Genomic DNA, 23,858 nt, shown 5'->3' on the forward strand with positions numbered 1-23,858 from the left:
CTAAGCTGGGCAATAAATAGGGCTACACAAGCCATGTCCAAGCCAAAGCCTAGGCAGTTCGATATCAGCTGAGTACACAAAATAATAGGCTCAAGCTCAAGTCAGGCTTGGACATACATGTTCAAGCCAACTTGATTAAACTTAAAAGATATCTTTTTCTTTACTTTAAACATAAAGGAGATAGGGTTTGAAGTTTCAAATAATCACTTCTAAGTTCTAGTCTAAGAACAAATGGCCTTAACGCTGCACAAACCTGTGTTGTGTTGAATGTGTTAAATATGAAATCTATGAAGTTTTATATGCTCTCAAACGAGCTTAACAATCTTTTAAAAAGCCTAAGCTCAATCTTCAGCTTGGCTTGTTTTAATTTCCAAATGAAGCTTGAGCTTGGCTCTTTTTATTAAACAAGCTCAAGCGATGTTTTGGTGACCTGGGCCCCAGCTTCTCACAAGAAGCTCAGCTCATTGATCACCCCTTTCAGTACACGGGGAATTCAAACTAGAGGTCCTCTGGATATGAAAATGCAAATCCACGTATCCAGAAAAACATATCTTATTCAACACACTTGTCAAGGTTGCTCATTCCCAACAAACATATGTTGAAGCCTTGCAGGCAAATTAGGATGGTTTAAATATTAAAATACACAAAGTCATTGCAAATAATAAATGAAGAAACTAACCGATATTCACAATGTTCAGGCCACGCACACCGAGCCTTTCCATAATCCCAGTAACAGTCAGCATCTCTCAAAGGTCCACGTCTGGCTGCTCGTGTAAGATCAGCATAATGAGCACTGAGAAAAGCAGCAGGAAAATAATAAACAGAAAGAAATAAAAAGTTACATTTGGTGACAAACTTTGATTTTGCATCTGGATGGATATCATGCCACATTTCCAGCCACAGTTCTCTCATTAAAACTGGCAGTCGGACAATATTCCGGTGATTGACTGCAAAATAAAAATTTCAAGTAATCCTTAGAACCTAATTTCAAACCACTGAGCATAATCTGAAAAGAAAAAAACCAAAAATTTCCCAACACATCATACGATTTGGAAGCCAAACCAGCACATGTCTTGCGTGATGTGATTCTAAGAATTGACATGTAGCTGAGTACAAAATATCACTGATACTAATCAACACAAAAACATTCCAAGACCAGAGTGCACCTTAGCAAGCTTTTATACATCAAATAAAATTCAAATACATATAGTGTCCATGAGAGATAGAGAGAGAGACCTTTATCAAGTTCCCAAACTGCAGTCCTCCTTCCTGGGATGCTCTCAGCATCTTCATAATATGTGATGTACTTGATGCGATTTGGTCTAGTCATGTTAGGAATTATGTCTTTATCTGGATGATGCTCGACATTTATATCCACTTGAACATCGGTTCCATCATGTTCTGACTGCATGTTCAAATGTAGCATAAGACAATATGGTAAAATTTGTAAAGGAGAATATGACATTTACTTAAGGTACATTTGGATAATTTTAGGTTAGAATACGTCAATATTTTAAAATTGTAATATTATTGGTTATCAGATAATACTCCAATATTTAGGGTTAATTTCAGAAGATATAAAATAGGGAGAGGAGGATAAGAATGGTTTGTTTAATTTTAGAGAGGGTGGTGGGTGGGGTCCTATCTTTAAAAGGGTGGATAGTTTCTCTTTTTTAAATGGGCAACAGAAAAAGTGGTCAAATATTTAAGACAAGGTAATATTGTAATGTCAGAATATTTAGCTATTTTCATATTGTCTAAGTATTTCTTCTTGAAATTATCTCATTGTTGATCTATATTGATACATGACTGTTTACATCGACATGCCAAAAGTGAGGTGAGTATCAATTTATTACAAATATGAACAAATGTTATAAATTATTGTAGTATTTGGGTCTATCCAAAGCAAGGTTGTATCGTATCATTACCCGTATCGATCGGGCCCAAAATAAGATACGTATCGAATCATAAAAAATCATAATTTTTAATAAAAAAAAAAAATCAAAAAACCAAAAAAATCATGAAAAAACAGAAAAATAGCAAAATTTCTAAAAAAATCACCACATGAAACAATGATGAATTGCACAAAATACAACCATAAAATCACATATGAAGTATTTAAGTCTCTATGAGCTACATAAGACATCATCAAACATCATCAAACATCAACTATCTCACAAGAACAATGCAAAATATTAAATATCTTGCAATTAAAAACATGTCACAAGACTCATACTTTTATATTACATAAATAAAAATATCATGGCAATAGATGCACTCGATTTTCAATCGGTTTTCACTCATTACTTGAGTGTCCATGCCGGATCATCTGATGTCATCTTTGTTGGAAGAGTGTGGAGCCTGATTTCTACCTTAATATAAATCCCTAATTTTCGCGGATCCAACTTTGCGGTAAGTTGGCAGAGGGTTGCAGGGGGCAGCGCTCCACGAGGAGAATTTTTTTGGATGGTAGTTTTGTAATTTTACTCATAATAGAGAGTTTTTACCTTAATCCGCGTTCTTAAATGAAAAAATGGTAGAAATGCACTCTTACTAGAGCAAACCGCAAAATCCCTCTCTCTTGCACACTGATCAACCCCCAAATCACTCTCACGACTCCTAAGTTGTGTGGATACCCCTCTAATGGCCTCTACACGAATGAGGGAGTCGACCCTCAAAAGGCCTTTAAAACTCAAAAAAAAAATTATGATTTAGCCCTTTTTAAAGTGCATCGAAGATGTATCGTACGATACAGTACAGGGTTGTATCGTACAATACATATGATACACACTTGTATCGTATCGATTTTCTTCATAGTAACGATATGTATCGTACTGTATCATATGATACGTACAACCTTGATCCAAAGCTCCAAACACGCTTAGAAAAGCTTTTGAAGGCAGAGACAAGTGTACTGCCTAAGCGAGAGGGATTTTATTAGGAACTCTAAAATATTTGGAGCACTTGGTACAAGAAATAGAATTGCACATTAGAACATCAAACATAAGCACATCTGCTTTTCTGAAGGTCCACACTCCTTAAACATCACTAACATTATTTTGTTCACATCTAAGAATAAGGAACTGACAAATTTCTTTGGTGAGAGGTTCATATCTTAAGTAGTTTAATAGTAATGCTGCATCTAAAAGTCCAATCACAGTTATCAAACCTGTGGAGCCCTTGTGATGTTCACACGAGACCCAAGCCAGGACTTGCACCAAGAAAGTGAATGATATGGTACCTGAGAAAAATAATTAACTTCACTCACAATTCATGATTGAGGAAGTTGAATGGACAGCTTTCATGTTGTAACCACTAGTTTTTTCTACATACTGTCTCATCACCACTGGCAGATTCTGGTGCACCCTCGACAGGATTTCCAGATCTGATAAAAGAAACATGCAAGGAATCATTAAATGCCATTATCTGCAGTCCAGATGTTTACAAATGCAGTATTGAACTTAGAACATAAATGAAAAGCAGAAGTAACGTGAAGACAAAAACAATCATATAACTATAACCAGAGGAATAATGTGGAAGTACAAGAAAACCTTAATGATGAAAGATTCCAGGGAGACTACAACAGCTACATTTTTAGGCTTGCACTCCTCACAGGGAGACTTAAGAAATAAGGAGTAAAAACCTTTGCATACGAGAGGAATAGAAAATAAGCAATGTACCATAACATCAGATAAATTTGTATACATTTACCATAAATGTATACAAGCATCATGATTAGACAAATCAATGGATTCCATTTTGTTTGTGCAAGTTACCGCGGCAACTGTACTGCAGAGCTTTATAGTGAAAGCAATGCACAAAGTTTCAACCGGGTAATTCAGGGACCAAATATCAAATTTATTAGATAGGAATTAGTTAGTCACATCGAAATGGATCAACCTTGAAAATAAAGATCCTTGAAACTCATAAATGACATCAGTGATAATCCAATTATCAGGATATGGCTTGCCGCTTGGTGCAAAATGGTATCCAACCTATATCACCATGAAAAAGTAAAGGTTTAGCTGCATTAAGAAGGAAAATAATCACTCAAAATCACATATATTTGATACTAAAACACTGGAAAACAAAAAGAACAGCAGAGTATAACTATAATGAAAAGTCATGGATGTAGGTCTTTCCCATGAAAACAATCACCCTGAAGAAAAATCCACAATAACTTTAAAGTAAGCAACCTGTAATAAGCCAATGCCCTAGTATCAAAACTATCTTAGACTATGTCACATAAGTGCAGGTGCAATCAACACGGCAGTTTCAAAAAATTAGAATATGAGAACTACCATGTGAATTGGGCATTTCCAACACTTCTTTTGTAAATCCAACCATGTAGATGTGTTCATCATGGTGAATTTGCTAAGAATCAACTGTTGGATTGTGTATTTTCGATGAAAATTACAATTTTTGAATGCTTGAATATTTATGAAGATTATGAGTTGCTGATTTTAAAGCCTTAAGAATTCTTGTTTATGCATCATAATCGGATGATTCAAGAGCTGATCCTTATAAATGTAATGAAATATGTAGAAGCAACAAAAACACTAGCCACTAAGGGCTTACAAGATTATAATCACACAAGTGCACATGCACAAGTCCACCATGGGACAATACAAAAGCCAATTAAGGCAATAATGAAAACACAAAAGTAAAAAATATCAGCCTTTATTGATTAAATGCTTAACACAAACATTCTAGAAAACAATAGGGGTTTACCCTTATTTATACACACAACCCCATTCAAAGGGGAGGCCATTGGGAGCTCCAAAGAGCCCTTGGTCATTTGGTCAAGGACAAAAAAGAGAAAATAAAAAAATAAAAAGGGCTACACGCAGTCCCTAGTGGATATTTTATTACAAGAGAAATGACCAAAATACCCCTGACTCGAAAAGTAAATTTCAAACACATTATAGTATATATATATATATATATATATATATATATATATATATATATATATATATATATATATATATATATATATATATATATATATATTATTTTAACACCCCTCCCTCAAACTTACGGTGAAACACCAAAAGTTTGTCAAGAAGGAATAAAAAACGTGGAGCAGCAAGAGCTTTAGTAAAGGAGTGTGACAAAAGGCAACTCAATAGTTCTTCTCAAGAATTCATCACGAACATAATGGCAGTCTATCTTAATGTGCTTGGTGCGCTCATGGAAGGTATGGTTGCTGGCAATATAAATTATACTTTTATTATCGCAACACATTTTCAAAGGCTTGGAAATGTCGATACCTATATCTCTGAGAAGACTTTTTAACCATACAAGTTTCATAGTTGGAGTTATCATAGCTCTATATTCGGCTTCAATATAAGATAATGAGACATTTTGTTGTTTCTTGCATCTCCAAGCAATTAGAGATTCTCTTAGAAAAACACAAAAACTAGTAGTGGAGATTCTATCATTGAAATTTTCTCTCTCATCAACATCAGTATAAGCAAGTAAGTCTAAAGATGAGGATGAGGATAGAAAAAGCCCTTTAGTTATGGTGTTCTTGATATATCTGATGATTTTTTTTACAACACTCATGTGCACAATTGTTGGAGCATGTTGAAATTGACTAGCAGAGTGAATTGTATGTGGTATATCTGGTCTAATGATACACAGATAAGTGAGAGACCTAATTAGTTGTCTGTAAGGTGTGGGATCTTCAAGAAGAGTCTCATCTTCAAGTCTCAATTTAGCATTCACCACTTCAGGAGTTTTCACTTTTTTATCATCTGTAATTCCAAATTTAGCACATATATCTGCAGCAAGTTTCATTTGAGAAAGGATGTAATCCCTGAGGGGAATATGCAATTTCAATTCCTAAAAAATATCTTAAGAATCCTAGGTCAAACATATCAAAAAAAAATTTAAAACATTTTTAACATTACTAACTCCCAGTTTGTCATTTCCTGTTATTATCATATCATCTACGTAAAGTAAAAGGATAATAATGTTGGTACCTGTACTTTTAATAAAAAGAGCAATGTCAATATAGCAGGAATGAAAACCCAAATCAATCATAACATTACTGAATCTATCATACCAGGCCTTAGAAGCTTGTTTAAGACCATACAAAGCCTTCAAAAGTTTAAGAGAGTTTTCTTTTTTAATATCAAATATCGGTAGAGGATCCATATAAACTTCATTTAGTTCTCCATTAAGAAAGATATTTTTAATATCTAATTGATATATAAGTCATTTTTTAGTTGAAATAACAACAATTAGAGTTCTAACATTAGTCATTCTAGCTACGGGTGCAGAGGTTTCCTCATAGTCAATTCCATACTCTTAGGAGTATCATGTAGTTACTAACTTATCTTTATATCTTTCTAGAGTTTCATCACTCTTGATTTTAACCTTAAAGACTCATCTACCAATGAGTTTCTTGTTTGAAGGTAACATAACTACTTCTCAAGTTTTTGCTTTCTTAAGGGCGTCTAGTTCTATGTTCACAACTTCAATCTAATGAGGCACATTTTTAGCTTCATTATAATGTGAAGGCTCATGGAATGAATGTAATGCTATTAGGCAAGCCTTATAATTAGAAAATAGTGATGCATAAGATAAATCTATTTGGTAGAATAGATTCTCTACTAGATATTCTAAGAGGAGTTTCTTTTATAGGCTCACTATTGTTAAATAATGTAACATCATATGTAATCTTTTTCTTTTAGTTTAGTTATATAGTTTAGTTAGGATTAGAATAGTTTATTTTAGTTAGGATTTGAACTTTTTTGGACTTTATGCTTTTTTTTTACCAAAGTCAAAAAGCATAAAGTGAGAGAGTCGTTGGACCCCCAACGACTCTATTTAGAGCCGTTGGGAGCCCAACTACTCCCTCTTTCCCTCTTCTCCTTGTATTATAAATATGGGATTTTCCCCCCTTGTTATTTATGTTTTTGTGTGGGTGTTTTGCCAATCAATAAAATTATATTTTTTTCTCTTGTTGTGGTATACCCTTTCTTGGGTATTGTGTATGAATCCTTGTGGTTCATGTGAATGATCCTTTCGGTGGTTCCATTTGAAGATTTGCTTGGTGATAATCCAAGAACTCATCTTCTTACATGGTATCAAAGCTCGATAGTGATCAAGCTATTCTTTTTGGTGCATCGAAAAGTGTGCCATCCAAAGTTTGAAAGAGAGGCAATGTTCTTTTCAAGTGTATGTGAAATTGTGATCATGCAAAAGCTTGAAGAAGCACTAGTACTCACTATCCGTGGTGGAATACATATTCTCTCTTCTCCTCTTCTTTTCTACTCTTCTTTCTTTCCTTTGTTATTTCTTTATCCAAACCTTGTAAAATGGATGACAATGATAATGTCACCATTAAACTCAACAATTCAAATTATGTTACATAGGCTTCAATTATGAATCACCTTATATGGGGAAAAGGGTTGTGGAGACTAGTTGATGGAACCGATTTGAAACCTAAACTAATCCTTACAAAGGTTTCAGAGAAAGAAATACCTCTCATGGAGGTTGAGAAAAATAAAGCCATTACCACTTACGAAAAAAAATGGAAAGAATGGAGAATGAGACATGTCAAGATTATGTCTTGGCTCATAAGTAGTGTTGACATCAAAAAATGTTCAAGTCTTGCAAAATTTGAACATGCTAACGATGCTTGGGATTATCTTAAGAGAATGTATTCTCTTAAAGACATTGCACATGTGTGCAACCTACAAGACAAAGTTAGAAATATGGTTCAAGGGGATAAGAACATTAAGGAGTATTATAATAGTTTGTCCGAATTATGGGAAGAATTGGCTCTCCTATAACCTAAGTGGCATTGTCCACAAGATATAGGCATTGTCCACAAGATATAGAACTCCACCAAAATCAAATAAATGCAGAGCACTTCTTTCATTTTATTAGTGGGTTAGGATCGGAATTTGAATCAACCAAATCCGTTCTTCTTCATCGAGGAAAGGTGCCTTCAAGAATTGAGCATAAAAGAAAATAGGCTCAAAAAGAATCTCTAAAAATGATGATGACTCGGTTCTAGCCGTATCTAGACTAGGAAATCATGTTCATACATACAAGCCTCCACACTATAAGAGGACTAATGATGAAAAGCAAGGGAATGATTTTGAGAAAAGAAAAGTCATTTGTTACTATTGTCGAGAACTGGGACATGTAAAGACTTATTGTCCAAAATTGAAGAAACTTAATGAAAAGAATGTCGCTTCGGTTGAATCTCCACAAGATTCAAATGCGACATCCATTGGAAGCATATCCTTAACTCAACTAGTGGAGGCACTTCAACCACTACTCAAAGGAGCATCTTCAAAGTCATTGTTTTCTCTGTTGGCATTTTCGATCCTGGTAAATCCTTTTGGCTCCTTGACTCAGGTGCATCTTTTCATATGACACCAAACATAGATATACTATCTGAATGTCGTAACTCAAATGGGTCAAATGTTTTTACAGCTGATAGAACATTTCTTAAAATAAAGGGAATATGAAACTTTGAAAATATTTATCATAACTCAAAAGGATTTTGTATTTCGCAAATTAGATATATTCTTAAACTTAACCTAAATCTTTTATTTGTCTCTCGATTATCCAACCATGGATATAATGTTTTCTTCTTCTCTCATGGTTGTCGAGTCCAGAATCGCTAGTCAGGGAAGCTTATTGAGAAAGGCCATAGAGAATGAGGCTTATACTACATAGATTTTTTGGAAATATCCAAGAGTACATTATGTTGTAATGTCCAGAAAATGGACTTGGATCTTTGGCACATGAGACTTGGCCATCCTAGTATATCCAAGATCCAGTTTTTTTCAAAGATGAAATTTTTTTATAATTTTGAAACTTTTTCATGTGAACAATGTATTCTTGAAAAAATAAAAAGATTACCTTTTCAAAGAAGAACCTTTGTCTATTCACGACCACTTGAGTTAATACATTCGAATGTATGGGGACCCACACCTATTATATCAAAAGGGTTTTTTATGTATTATATAATTTTTGTAGATGACTTTACAAGACATACTTGGATTTATTTTCTTAAACATAATTCGAAATTTTCTCACATTTTCAAATATTTCATAATCCGTTAAAAAATCAGTTTAAGAATGATATTTCAATTTTTTGCACCAAATCAGGGGGAGGAGTTTTTATCAAAAGAATTTAAATATTATTTGAACTTCTATGGTATTACACATCAAAAATCATGTCCCTATACTCCTCAAAAAAATGGTTTAGCCGAAAGAAAACATAGGCATATTATAGAAACAACAAGAACTTTACTCATTACACATCAAGTACCAACAACTTTTTGGGACGAAGTCACTCTAACTGTGGTTTATCTCATTAACAGAATGTCATCTTTTTCACTAAACAATCTCTCTCCTGTGGAAAAACTTTTTAAGCAAATTCCAAATTACTGTAGATTGAAGGTTTTTTGGTGTAAATGTTTTATTTTTACAGATAAAAATGATAAATTTTCTCTTCATGCAATTCCTTGTGCCTTTTTATGATATGCAAGTCACCAAAAAGGCTATAGATGTTTTGACCTTAAAACTGAAAAATTATATGTATCAAGGAATGTATCCTTAGAAAAGAAAAGTTCTTTTAGTGAGAACCCTACGAAAATAAATGAGTACTCCTTTTTGTTGGGCTTAGTTCAAAAAATTGATGAAGGTGATATTGATGAAAGTCAAGATGAGCAAAATGATATGATAAGTACATAATCATTTAGTGATGATCAAGGTTGTATTCAATATTCTAGGCAGAGAAATTTAGAAAAACCATGTGCTCTTGAAAAATATACTAAAGAATCGGAACAAATATCAACCAGAAAGTCATCTACAGTGTCAAAAGTTCCTAAAAAATATGTCATATGAGTCTTTTTCACTAAAATATCAAGCCTACATTGCCTTGATACACTCCTACAAAGAGCCTTCTAACTATGATGCAGCAAAAGAACAGCTCGAATGGGTCAAAGCTATGACAGTAGAATTAAAAGCCTTAGAAAAAGCAAATACTTGGACATTCAAGATATTCCAACAGGCAAAAAGCCTATAGGCTGTCGATGGGTGTACAAAGTTAAAACCAAAAGTGATGGCACTCTTGAGAGGTTTAAAGTCTGATTAGTTGCCAAAGGCTACTCCCAAGAATATGGAATAGACTATAAAGAGACTTTTGCCCCAGTCGCTAGAATGACCACAGTAAGTATTAAGTATCGTGAAATGGGTTGGACCAGTTTGGGTCTGATCCAGACCCAACATGTTCAGGTGGCTTGATTCATGAATATTGAATTGATAATTTGAATATTCACGTGATCTAATATATGTTAAAAAAAAAAAGGACAGCAGATCTGAATTCTGTTATAACCAGTTCACTTCTTGACTGAATTTAAACAGTCACATTATTTTAAAGTTTGATTAGTCATTTGATTGCTCCTTTCTTAGAGTATTTTCCACTTTATATTCACGTATCTCATAATCATGGATTCTTCTTCAACCCAGTCTGGTTTGTCATCAAGCTTCCTTAGACAACTTGTCTCTGAGAAATTAAATAATTCCAATTTCCTAACTTGGAAGAGACAAATAGTTCCTTTTATCAGAAGCCAAGATCTCTTTGGTCATCTGGATGGATCAATTCCAGCCCCACCAGAGTTCATCGCAAAGGAGGAAACAGACGCACAAGGGGATGCATCTACTAAGCTTGTTCGAAACTCGGATTGTGTCTCTTGGATGAGAAAAGATCAGGCATTAATTGCCTACATCACATCTACCTTGTCTCAGGAAGTACTAGTTGTTATTCCCGAAGACTGTACAGCGATGGAATTGTGGAAGAGGTTGACACAGACATACTCTCATATATCTGAAGCCAGAGTTTTGTTCATCAAGCGTGAATTCCAGCTTCTCAAGAAAGGCAACCTATCTATCATGGATTATTTGAATAAAGTAAAGACTATTAAAGATCAACTTGCCATTATTGGATGTGAAGTGCCGGACAAAGATAAAGTACAACAGACATTGAATGGTTTGGGCTCAGATTATCATGTATTGGTGGCATCATTGTTGTGCTTGCCCATGCTTCCCACATTTGAGGACCTCCGGGCAAAACTTCTACAATACGAAATGTCATTGAAAGGCATTGCTGAAGATTCTGGTGCTCAATCTGATTCCCAAGATGTTTTAGCTACTGGGTTCTCCTTTAGTCGTGGTCGTAGAGGAAATAGCTTCAGAGGAGGAAGAGGTCATGGTAAATTTACAGGTCCAGGTTTGCTTCCCACACCCAATATGTCGTTCAACTCCAATGCGAAGAACCAAAATCAAAGAGTTGTCCCAACATGTTACTGATGCAGAGCAAGCCCAGAACAATGATGCAGAGCATGTCCCATACCCAACAGCACACAGACGTGTCTCGGGTCTGGGACCGGACCCGAGACCCGGATCCAGTTGAAGCCTTTAAATAAACTTCTTAGGGTTGCGTGAAGGTGGAAAGAATATTGAATTTGGTAGCAGTCATTTTTTCTTCGGCAGCTTTCCTTTGATTTTTTTTATTCCGTCTATTGTTGGTCTCATTTTCATTTACTTTCATTGTTATTTCTTTGCTTCTGTTTGATTATTTTGTAGTTGCTCTGTCACGTTCAGCCTACAACAGACTATTGGATTTTTTTTTTGAAAAAGCTTCTTACCTCTGCTTCAGACGCACGTTCTTTACAGTGTTTTCCTTTTCTTCTGTCAGTTTCATTGCTTTGTTGATTTTTCTATTAGTCGTGGCTTTTCATTTCACTGTTAGTATTATCAAGTTGTAAACATTTCCAGTCCTTAATCCCCTGTTGTTTGGATACGTGAAACCGAGCCTTTCTTTGCTTCATGTTGTTCCTGCGTTATTATATGGTGCACGACAGTGCATTGAAAAGAGCAGCCACGGCAGCCTGTTAACGGGACGACACTGATCCCTCCCTGCAGCACATCGGTACCCAGGAACGTGGGTTGTGTGTTGATCGAGTAGCCTCAACGTCATCCCCATTATTGTATCAGTGTCGCCCCTTTAGCTAGACCGAAAATGTGTCCACGCCGGTACCCGTTACGTGAGGGTCGACCTCGGATTTCCCCTCCGCTGCATCAAAATTGTAAAACCCAGTTAAAAAAAAACAAAATTTGGCGACCCAGGTTGGGTCTGGACCCGACCCGGATCCATACCCGAGCCAGCACTGCCCATCGAAAGGGGTTTTCAGGGGCTGGCCGTGGGCGACACACAGGGGGCCACCTGCCCCCTGTGCGTTATAAAAAGGCGAGAGAGGAGAGGGGGGGCTTACGAGCCTCTCTCTCTCTCTCTCTCTCTCTCTCTCTCTCTCTCTCTCTCTCTCTCTCTCTCTCTCTCTCTCTCTCGCGCGCGCGCGCGCGCCTCTCTGCATCTCTCCCTCGTTCCCTCGCTCTCCTCTCCAGTGAGCCCCGCCGGCGACGTTCCTCCTCTCCGGCGAGCTCTCATCTCGGCAACCACCGCCCGACGACCTCCCACCTCCCCGGCGACCGCCCTTCTCTCCGGCAGCCTCAGGTGAGTCCCCTCCCTCTCGCTGTCTCCTCTCCCGATAACGGCAAGCAGGGGCCAAAGGCCCCTGCGACTCTCTCTTTCTCTTTGTTTACCTTCCAGCAAGGGCCATCGGCCCCTGCCCCTCTTCTTTTCAAAGTCCAGCAGGGGTCGATGGCCCCTGCCCTTTTTCTCAATAATCAATAGGGGCCTTTGGCCCCTGCCTCCTCTCCTGATAAGCCGCAAGGGGCCTTTAGCCCCTGCGCTCCCTCTCTCTGCTAATGTCCTTGGCAGAGGCCATCAGCCCCTGCCCCTTTTTTTAAAAAAAATCAGGCAGGAGCCCCTCTTTTTGAAAACCCAGCAGGGGTCGAAGGCCCCTGCCCTTCTTTAAATATCCGGCAGGGGCCGATGGCCCCTGCAACTGTTCCTTTGGTGGCATGGGTCATTGGACCCTACCTCGTTCTTTTTCATAACCGCAGGGGCCGATGACCCCTTCATTGTGTTGCGGAGAAGTCGAGTCTTCTCCCTGCCTTTATTCGTTTAACGCATGCTAAACAGCGTACTTTTGCAATTTGCGCAACGGAGCCCGTTCGCACCCCGCGAATTGAACCAACAATCACCTACGCTAGTAGACGACTTCTTCCTCGCAATACCCCAAGGTAGGGAAAGTTGCACAAGGACTTAAATAATTAAATCAAGCTTAAATAATTAAAGATCGAAAGGACTTAATTACATATTTATATACATATACGTATATAAGTACGCTTTCAATTCAAGGACGCGGTTTTGCGATCCTTGTCCTTTGCTTTTGCATTTCCTGTTTCTGTTGTCGTCGCGCTTTGCGCCCAGGCTTTTGCTTTCGCATTTACTACTTTCTGTCTTTTGCTCAAGGACGCGGTTTCGCGATCCTTGTCCTTTGCTTTCGCATTTCCTGTTTTTGTTTGTCGTCGCGCTTTGCGCCCAGGCTTTTGCTTTCGCATTTACTACTTTCTGTCTTTGGCTCAAAGACGCAGTTTTGCGATCCTTGTCCTTTGCTTTCACATTTCTTGTTTCTGTTTGCCGTCGCGCTTTGTGCCCAGGCTTTTGCTTTCGCATTTACTACTTTCTGTCTTTTGCTCAAGGATGCGGTTTCGCGATCCTTGTCCTTTGCTTTTGCATTTTTTATTTCTGTTTGCCGCCACGTTTCGCGTCCAGGCTCTTGTTTTTCGCAAAACTAACCCATTTCATGGGTACAAGTGACGAATAAGTGCATCACAGGCGATGACGCGACTGCGAGATGACTTCAGGATCCACTGTTTCTGCTCGTAGTTCTTCTCCTGGACATTTTGGTTTTTGTTACAGTTTCCCTGGAGAAAATCCAAATTTTGTACAAACCTGACACTCTCTTTTAATAGAAGAAATGATTTCCTAAGTATTATTGCAGATCGTCCATAGTAAATCCTTGTTCTCTCGCTAACGTGCCCAAAGTTGTCAAACTTGTCCTTTTTCTTTTAAAGAAATCGTTTTTGCTGATTTTAAAAATTAAACTCTGTAAATAAGAGAAATTTTCCAACTATTTCAAAGGGATTATAAAGTTCGAAATTTTGGGGCGTTACAAAAATGGTATCAGAGCCCAGCCCCTCCTCCTTCGTCAACGGCATGACTCAAGAAGCAAGGAACGGTCCTATGAGCGAAAAGGCACGAGAGGAGATCATGAAGCGGCTAATCATCCAGTTGACAGAGATGCTGGAAGATATGCTATGCCTAGAAAAGGAGGTAGCCGGTCTACTGAAGCGTATGGACGGGGTCAAAGCGCGGATGGATGTGCTTGAATCCAAGGTGGATGCGCACGCAGTGCAATTGAATCAGTTAGGCGCGCGCGCAATTAATCTTGTTGATACTACCATCGTCGATTCAGCCCCGATGACGCTCCAGCACACGGCGCGATGAGAAGGCGTTGAGGAAACCTTGCACAGGGATGCATGTTGCGGCAGTTCTCCCCATCTCGAGTCAGCAGCGACCCCTGGTCGCCCATGTCTAAGTACCCTCCAACCGAACCGCCAAGGGGCGCAGTGGGTCCCGACGACTGCATCGCAGGTCGGGCCTAAGTTGCAGGACCACAACGTTACGCTGGGTCCTGTCCTAAGCCTGGGCTCGTGGCCTCGCACCATGGGGATCGCGCCACAATATGGGTCAGACCTGCAGGGCCCCGGCGTCTCACTGGGCCTTGCTGGGGACCCAGGTACCTCTGTCCGACCCGGGAAGGCAGTAACCCTTGAACCCGTGCGTGGGAGCCATAAGGCGGCAAACCCACAAGTGGGAGCAGGGGGGCCCAGGTGGACGGGTCTGGATGCAATTGTGGTTGTTAATGTTCATCTTGGCGGCATTCAAGAAGTCTCTTTGGTATTGAATCAAGCTTCATTACAGCGTGGCATGTTCATGGCTGAGCATATCAGAAGTTATAAATCTGAAGTTGACGTTGTGAAGGAGACAGGGAAGCGCTGCAAAATGAAAGGGGCGGTAGATTTTGGAAAAATGCTCCGTGGGTATGGTAGGGTGGCCAGCCTTGATGATGATTGATTCCCATTTATTGGTGCCAACTTGCAAGCTGGAGATGTGGTCATTGGTAAGTTTGCAGAGTCGGGAGCAGATCACAATTTTAAATGGAAGCACCTATCTTCGATGTGTCTGATCTATATGCTTATTGTGGAGAAGATCAGTCGTCGGAGCCGACTTCTTCCCAACCTAGGGAGAATGATACAGAGCAGACCCAGAACAATGATGGAGAGCACGTCCCATACCCAACAACACACAGACGTGTTTCGGGTCTGGGACCGGACCCGAGACCCGGATCCAGTTAAAGCCTTTAAATAAACTTCTTAGGGTTGCGTGCAGGTGGAGAGAATATTGAATTTCGCAGCAGTCGTTTTTTCTTCAGCAGCTTTCCTTTGATTTTTTTTATTCCGTCTATTGTTGGTCTCATTTTCATTTACTTTCATTGTTATTTCTTTGCTTCCATTTGATTATTTTGTCGTTGCTCTGTCACATTCAGCCTACAGCAGACTATTGGATTTTTTTTTAAAAGCTTCTTACCTTTGCTTCAGACACACATTCTTTACTGCGTTTTCCTTTTCTTCTGTCAGTTTCATTGCTTTGTTGATTTTTCTATTAGTCGTGGCTTTTCATTTCACTGTTAGTATTATCAAGTTGTAAACATTTCCAGTCCTTAATCCCCTGTTGTTTGGATACGTGAAACTGAGTCTTTCTTTGCTTCACGTTGTTCCTGCGTTATTATATGTTACATGACTGTGCATTGAAAGGAGCAACCACGGCAGCCTGTTAACGGGACGACACCGATCCCTCCCTGCAGCACATCGGTACCCAGGAACGTGGGTTGTGTGCTGATCGAGTAGCCTCAACGTCAGCCCCATTATTGTATCAGCGTCGTCGTTTTAGCTGCACCGAAAACGTGTCCATGCCGGTACCCATTACGTGAGGGTCGACCTCAGATTTCCCCTCCGCTGCATTAGTTACCTGTGTAATAAAAAGAGACATATTAAGGCAAATTGTTGGTTTAATCCTCAAAATAAAGGAAAGTTGCAAAACACTGAGAGCAAGAAGAACGATAATGTTACCAAAACTGATGGGGAGGTGAAACAACTTTTGTTGGCAGCATTGTCTGGGTTGCATTTGAAGCAGAATGATCAAGGATTATGGTATGTTGATTCAGGAGCAGCAACCCATGTTACGGGGGATGTTGGTAAGCTCTCGAGCTCGGTTCCTTACTTTGGTAAAATTAGTATTGTTACTGGAGATGGATCTCACCACCATATTTCTCACATTGGTGATGCAATCATTCCTTTGTCAACATCATCTCTCAATTTGTTAAATGTCATTCATGCTCCTAACATGAAAAAGAACATTATTTCTGTGTCCGAACTTGTTGATGATACACATTCTTATGTTGAATTCACTCCCTCTTTTGTGTATGTCAAGGATCTTCAAACAAGGGAGACATTCGCTGAAGGGGAGCAACAAGGAAATATGTACATCTTCAAGGAAGATCCATTTGTGCAGACTAGTTCCGCCTTGAAGCCCTTATTGAAGTCTAAGTCTTTTCAGTCTGAGTTATCTATGTCAGGTCCTGAGTCTGGTTTTAGCCTTTCTAAATGTAATAAGCCAAGACTTTGGCATGATCGTCTTGGTCACTGCAGTTATTCTTTTCTTGAGAAACTTGTATCAAGTAAATTGATTCCTAAATCAAGTTTAACTCTTGAGGAAAATAATAAAAAGTGTTCCAGTTGTCAAATGCGTAAGAGTCATGTTCTTCTTTTGATTCTATAAATAAAAGAGCTTCAAGACCTTTTGAAATTGTTTATTCAGATGTTTGGGGTCCTACGCCCGTCTGTTCTTCTTCTGGCAGCAGATATCATCTCATCTTTATTGACAGTTATTCTCGTTATACTTGGATATTTTTTATGAAGCATAAGCCTGAAACTTTTCACATATTTCGCAACTTTCATGCCTTTGTTCGAAACCATTTCTCTACCAATATTTTGCATTTTCATTGTGATGGAGGTGGTGAGTATACATCGAAGGATTTTATTGATTTTCTCCAAAGTAATGGAATAAAGCGTAGAGTGTCTTGTCCATATACGCCACAACAAAATGGGATTGCTGAGAGAAAGCATAGGCATATTGTTGAAACGACCATGAGCATGATGCATAATAGTAATCTTCCCATTAGTTTGTGGACAGAAGCATTCCATTCAGCAGTCTATATTGTAAATCGTCTACCTATGACAGTTTTACAAAATAGTTCACCATATTTTTTTTCTTTTCGGCATTCAGCCTGATTATGATGCTCTGCGTGCGTTTGGATGCACTTGCTATGTTCATATTGATGATTCTCTCAGGAATAAATTCCAACCAAAGGCTTTCAAGTGTAGATTCGTGGGATATGCTGATGATTACAAAGGTTATCGGTGTTATGACCCTATGACTAAACGTGTTAAAATTTACAGGAATGTTGTGTTTGATGAGAATAATCTTGGAGATGTATCGTTTAATACCTGTCAAAGAATTCCCAGAGAAAAGGTTTGTCATCCATGGATGAGTGCAAAATTATTTGAAGGTGTTTATGGTGATTGCTCACCTCAGTATACTCAGGAAATATAGTCGGCTGACTAGGTTGACATTGACTTAAGCCAAGCATGCTTACCTCAATCTGGTGATCAGGTCGGTGGAGCTTCATATGTTGAAGAAAGGGCAGACCCACAACCTCATCCTATTGATAAATTTAAAGGGTATGTGTATGTGCGAAGAGAAAAAGGTGCTCCTCCTGTTCCTCACATTGAACAGGATACTTATGTGCCTGTTGGAAACCTGAGGAGTTCAAATAGAATCAGACACCCCATTGACATGTGGGTCAGCTACAACAATTTTTCTATGGATCTTCAACTCTTTTTATCTCAGGTTGATAAGCATGATGAACCCATAGGATTTCATCAAGTCGTGAAATCAAACAAATGGATTGAGGTCATGAATGAAGAAGTGGAAGCGCTTTATGAATGCCAGACGTGGGAAATTGTTTCCAGACCTCTTAATAAAAATGTTGTTGATTCCAAGTGGGTTTATAAAATTAAGTACAAACCCGATGGCACCATAGAACGATACAAAGCAAGACTTGTTGCAAAGGGGTTTACCCAGGAATATGGCCAGGATTATGATGAGACTTTTAAACCCGTGGTCAAAATGGGGACAATAAGAATTATATTGTCTTTAGCTGTCAAACATGAATGGACATTAAGTCAGTTAGATGTCAAAAATGCATTTCTTCATGGAGACTTGAAGGAAGAAGTTTACATGGAACAGCCTCCAGGATATGTTGAGGGAGACCCAAGCACACATGTATGCAGACTAAAAAGAGTCATATATGGTTTGAAGCAGGCCTCATGCTCGTGGTTTGAAAGTTTCTCCTTAGAAATACATAAACATGGGTTATGTCCAGAGTTACCAGTCGAGGAAGCGGGAGCGGGAGCGGAAAGCGAGGCACTTTCAAAAATTTAGGAAGCGGGGAAGCATGAGACTACTTAGAAGAAAATTCTGAACCGTCTCGGAAGCGAACTGAAAGCGACCTAGGAAGCGAACCGGAAACGAGGGGGAAGCGAAAAAAATGGAAAAAATGGGGAAGCGAGGGGGAAGCGTGGGGGAAGTGTGAAGGAAGCGAGGGGGAAGCACGCTTCCCAAAAAAGGGGGACGCTTCCCCTCACGCTTCAGAAGTGCGACGTTTTGCGCTTCCGAAGCGCGCTTCCCCTTTTGCCTAGGCGCTTCCGGTAACTCTGGTTATGTCGATCTCTCTTGGACCACTCATTGTTTATATTCAAGGGTAAAGGCATCACTACCCTGTTGTTGATATATATTGATGATATTATTGTTACAGGGAACTCGATGAGCCACATTGAAGAAATAAAGAGACTCTTAAGTCAAAGGTTTAAGATGAAAGACTTAGGAGATTTGCGTTATTTTCTTGGAGTCAAGGTAGACAGGAAGGATGATTGCCTGACATTGACACAACATAAATACACACTAGATTTGTTGAAGAAATTTGGTATGCAAGATTGCAAGCCTTTGTCTACACCGAGTGTCGTACATCAAAAGCTTAGTTCATAGGATGAAGATTTGTACCCAGATCCTACAAGATATCGAAGTGTAGTCGGTATGCTTCAATATCTTACCTTTACTCGCCCTGACATTGTTTATTCTGTCAATCAAGTGTCGCAGTTCATGCATGAGCGGCGAATAGGACACATGGATGCAGTCAAGAGAGTGTTGAGGTATTTAAAAGGTACCATTGGAGATGGGTTGGTATATAAGAAAAGTTGGAAAAGATGAGGCATGCATGATGTCACAGTCTACAGTGATGCGGACTGGGCAGGAGATCCTGATGAAAGGAGGTCAGTTTTCGGGTATTGCATTTTTCTTGGAGAAAACTTAGTATCGTGGAGCAGTAGAAAACAAAAGGCAATAGCTAGATCAAGTACTGAAGTTGAATACCGATCAATGGCTCCTGCCACTACTGAAGCTACTTGGACAAGGCATTTGTTGAATGAATTGGAGGAACGGATCTCGAAATCTATCTTATTGTGTGATAATCAAAGTGCCATTAAAATATCTTTTAATCCTATTTTCCACAGTAAGACAAAACATATTGAGATAGATCAACACTTTATTCGACAGAAGGTTGAACACAAAGAGATTGAGCCTCATTTCATCCCTACGGAAGACCAGGTGGCAGATTTATTTACAAAGGGTTTGACGAAAAACAGATTTTGGTTCTTGAAGAACAAGTTGTCCATGGTATAAGACCATGCACAACTTGAGGGAGGGTATTAAGTGTCGTGAAATGGGCTGGACCAGTTTGGGTCTGATCCAAACCCAAACTGGGATTGCGTGATTGATGTGCTTACTAGGGCACGCTTGTAATATTATGTTTGTTGTAGGACAGTTATGTCCATAGTCAAATTACTTTGTAACCTAATACATAAATATGAAGAATCAGGTCACATATGTATTATGAAAAACGTGAACCTGTGCAGCCCCAAAACGACTAAGTGTCTTCTTCTTCTTCTACCTTTTTCTTCTCACTTTTTCTCCTATTGCAGATCAGGTTTGATGAAAACTCAAGTTCTAACAGTAAGGAACCTAATAGCTCTTGCTTCTATAAAGAAATTGCATATATACCAAATAGATGTCAAAAATTCATTTCTAAATGGAAGCCTAGCTGAAGAAGTATACATGGACCCACCACCTGGCATCAATATTCTTAAAGGAAAAACTCTTCATTTAAATAAAGCTTTGTATGGACTTAAGCAAGCCCCAAAAGCTTGGTATGATAAGTTTAGTCAAGTTATGCTTGATTTTTATTTTTAATCTTGTCTTACTGATACAGCTTTGTTTGTTAAGAATTCTGATGCAGGTATCATTATTCTTCTCTTCTATGTAGACGACATGATCATCACTAGAAGTGATAAACAGGAAGTTGACAATATTAAAAAGTTTCTCAAAACACACTTTGAAATGAGTGACTTGGGTTTTCTAAAATTCTTTCTTGGAATAAAAGTTGTTTATTCTCCTAGAGGCTATTTACTAACTCAATCCAAATTTGCTCTAGATATTGTTGATAGGTCTGGTATCTCAGATGGAAGATAGGCTGACACTCCTGAAGTTGTAAATGTCAAAATGAAGATTGATGATGGAGAACCACTTGAAAATCCAACACCTTACAGACAACTTGTCGGGGCTCTGTCTTATCTCTCCATTACAAGACCTAACATTGCGCATGTCGTTCACACAGCAAGCCAATTTCAATATGCTCCTACCACTGTCTATATGAGAGTTGTCTTACGCATTATTAGATATATTAAAACTTTCATTTTTCGAGAACTTTTTTTATCTGTTTCTTCTTCTTTAGACTTAATTGCTTATACTGATGCAGATTGAGGAGGTGATCCCAATGATCGACACTCAACTATTGGTTTATGTGTGTGTTTAGAAGAATCATTGGTCTCTTGAAGGTGCAAGAAGCAACAAAATGTCTCTCTTTCGTCAACTGAAGTCGAGTACAGAACCATGGCTACAACCACCAAAGAAGTAGTTTGGCTAAGGTGATTGCTTCAAGACATGGGTGTTATGAGTACAGGAGCATCATAGCTGTGCTGCAACAACAAAAGTTTTATTTACATTGTCAGCAACCGGACATTCCAAGAACAGACCAAGCATATCGAGATGGATTGTCACTACATACGAGAAGAATTTCTACACGGCACCATTGATCTTCCATATGTCTCCTCTGAATATCAACTGTCAGATTTCTTTACCAAACCTCTTGTTGCTCAGTTTCACTTTCTCTTGGACAAACTTTTGGTTATTTAATCGTAAGTTTGAGGGAGAGTGTTAAATAATGAAACATCATATGTAATCTCATATGTAATATTTTTCTTTTAGTTCAGTTATATTTCAGTTAGGATTTGGACTTTTTTGGACGTTATGCTTGTTTTTTACCAAAGTCAAAAAGCATAAAGTCAGAGAGTGCCCAACGACTCCCTCTTTCCCTCTTCTCCTTGTATTATAAATATGGGGTTTTCCCCCCTTGTTATTTATGTTTTTGTGTGGGTGTTTTCCCAATCAATAAAATTATTTTTTTCCTCTTGTTGTGGTATACCCTTTCTTGGGTATTGTGTATGAATCCTTGTGGTTCATGTGAATGATCCTTTCAATGGTTCCATTTGAAGATTCGCTTGGTGATAATCCAAGAACTCGTCTTCTTACAACTATATTAAGAAAAATTTTCTAAGGCACTCGTAGGATTATTTTGCTCACGCCGGGCATAAACTTGAATATTTTTAGATCTATTAATGATGTCATCACTACTCGGTGGTGTCTCAATATTAAGGCATTCATGGTTGATATCATCTAAGATTTCATGATGATTCAAAGAGTCATCATTAGTATGTATATTTTCTCTTGGAGAGAGATCATACAAAAACATATAGTCTATTTTCTTCATTTTATCATGCTCTTCAAAACCGTTTTCATCCTCTAAGAATGTCACATTTTTGGAAACATAGAGTTTATTATTTTTGAAATCAAAGCATCTATATCTTTTTTTTATTTTTACCATATCCAATGAAGACACATTTAATTGCTTTTGGTGATAACTTATCTCTTTTGTGTAAAAGCACAAAACATTTACAACCGAAAATCCGTAAACAATTAAAATTAGGTGTCATTTTGAGAAGCTTTTCATAAGGAAAAATATTTTTTAAAGTAGATGATGACATTCTATTTATCAAATAAGTGGAAGTTAAAACAACTTTGGCCCAAAAACTTTTGCGAATATTTTTTGAAATAAGTAGAGTTCTAGCAGTTTATATTATATGCCTATGCTTTCTTTCTGCTAGTCCATTTTGTTGAGGTGTCTTAGGGCAAGATCTTTGATGGCAAATCCCATTTTGTTTTAGATAGTTTTGAAAATCATTGGATAGATATTCATCACCCGAATCTGATCTAAGAATAGATACATTGCTTTGAAATTTATTTTTAACTTTGATCTTAAACCAACACATATCTAGTAAAGTCATCAATAAAAGTCACATAATACGAGTAACCACCTTTAGATATAACCGGAGAAGGACGCCATACATCTGAGTGCACAAATTCAAAAGGTCTTGTTGAAACAAAGGTTCTCTTTGGAAATCGGATAGATTTCATTTTTCCAAGAATACAATCTTTGCAAGTCATATCTTTTTCATTACAAAATTTTTCTCCAAAAGGAAAAAGATACATTTTAGAATAGCTTGGATGTCCAATTTTTTTATGCCAAGTTTCAATACCCTTATCTTGAACATAGTTATAAAATAATTTTAAAAGAAGAGACAATGAATCCATAAAGTAAAGATTTCCCTTCCTATGGCCTTGCCCAATACACTTCTCAGACCGGAGATCCTGCACAAAGCAACCCTTAGATGAAAAAGATATTTCACATCCATGGTTAGCAATTTGAGAAACCGAAAAAAGATTTAAATTTAGTTTGGGAACAACTAACTTTTGGGACAAAAAAAATTTGAAATTCTTTAGAATCTAATGTTCCTATACTCTTAATTTTCAAAATGGTTTCATCGGCCATAGAAACACAAGACAAGTTTGAGTTGGTGCATATATTGGATGAGGCATTCTCATGAGTCATATGGAAAGATGCTCCCGAATCTAGAATCCAAAAATATGTACTGGGTGAAGATGAGGAGGCGATGGCAGCATCCGATATAGGAGAAGTCACTTTAAGAATTTGTTGAAGGGTCATGGATATTTGGTCAAGTGTGTCTTTAAGACCCGCTCCACTTTTGCCTTCTTCTTCCTTCTTGGGAGTAGAATCTTCAACGGAAGTAACCTTATACTTGAAGGTTTCATTCAACTTAGGGCAAGCGGGTTTAATGTGACCCGGCTCATTACAATGATGACAAATAATTATTTTTCTTCAACAACTATAGTTATTATTATTACCATAGTTATTTTGCCTCCCAAAGTTAGGCTCATTACAGAAATCTGACCGGTGGGCAGCCTCCCAACAACTCTTTGACTAATAACCAAAAAGCCCTTGGTCATTTGGACAAGGACAAAAAAAAAAAATAAAAAATAAAAAGGGTTACACGCAGTCCCTAGTGGATATTTTATTATAAGAGAAAATGACCAAAATACCCCTAACTCAAAAAGTAAATTACAGACACATGATAGTATATATATACTATTTTAACAATAAAACCAAGCATTTAGATCACATCCGTACGGTTAGATTTAAGAGA

The 23,858-nt window shown here is 38.1% G+C and overlaps 1 protein-coding gene across 1 annotated transcript in view; it reads right to left on the reverse strand.

Moving 5' to 3' along the window:
• The window catches only part of LOC149819268 (phospholipid--sterol O-acyltransferase-like), a 70,754-nt gene that overhangs the window by 570 nt on the left and 46,326 nt on the right, over nucleotides 1-23,858 (reverse strand). The window contains exons 9-14 of the mRNA XM_089985309.1: nucleotides 3,901-3,995; nucleotides 3,334-3,385; nucleotides 3,170-3,241; nucleotides 1,237-1,405; nucleotides 843-947; nucleotides 680-764 (exon numbers count right to left, since the gene is read on the reverse strand). Coding sequence (XP_089841435.1) covers nucleotides 680-764; nucleotides 843-947; nucleotides 1,237-1,405; nucleotides 3,170-3,241; nucleotides 3,334-3,385; nucleotides 3,901-3,995 — 578 coding nt within the window. The remainder of the gene's footprint in view (nucleotides 1-679; nucleotides 765-842; nucleotides 948-1,236; nucleotides 1,406-3,169; nucleotides 3,242-3,333; nucleotides 3,386-3,900; nucleotides 3,996-23,858) is intronic.

Source organism: Nuphar pumila, chromosome 13 (genome assembly GCF_984573655.1).
Source record: "Nuphar pumila chromosome 13, dmNupPumi1.hap1.1, whole genome shotgun sequence".
Taxonomy (NCBI): Eukaryota; Viridiplantae; Streptophyta; class Magnoliopsida; order Nymphaeales; family Nymphaeaceae; genus Nuphar; species Nuphar pumila.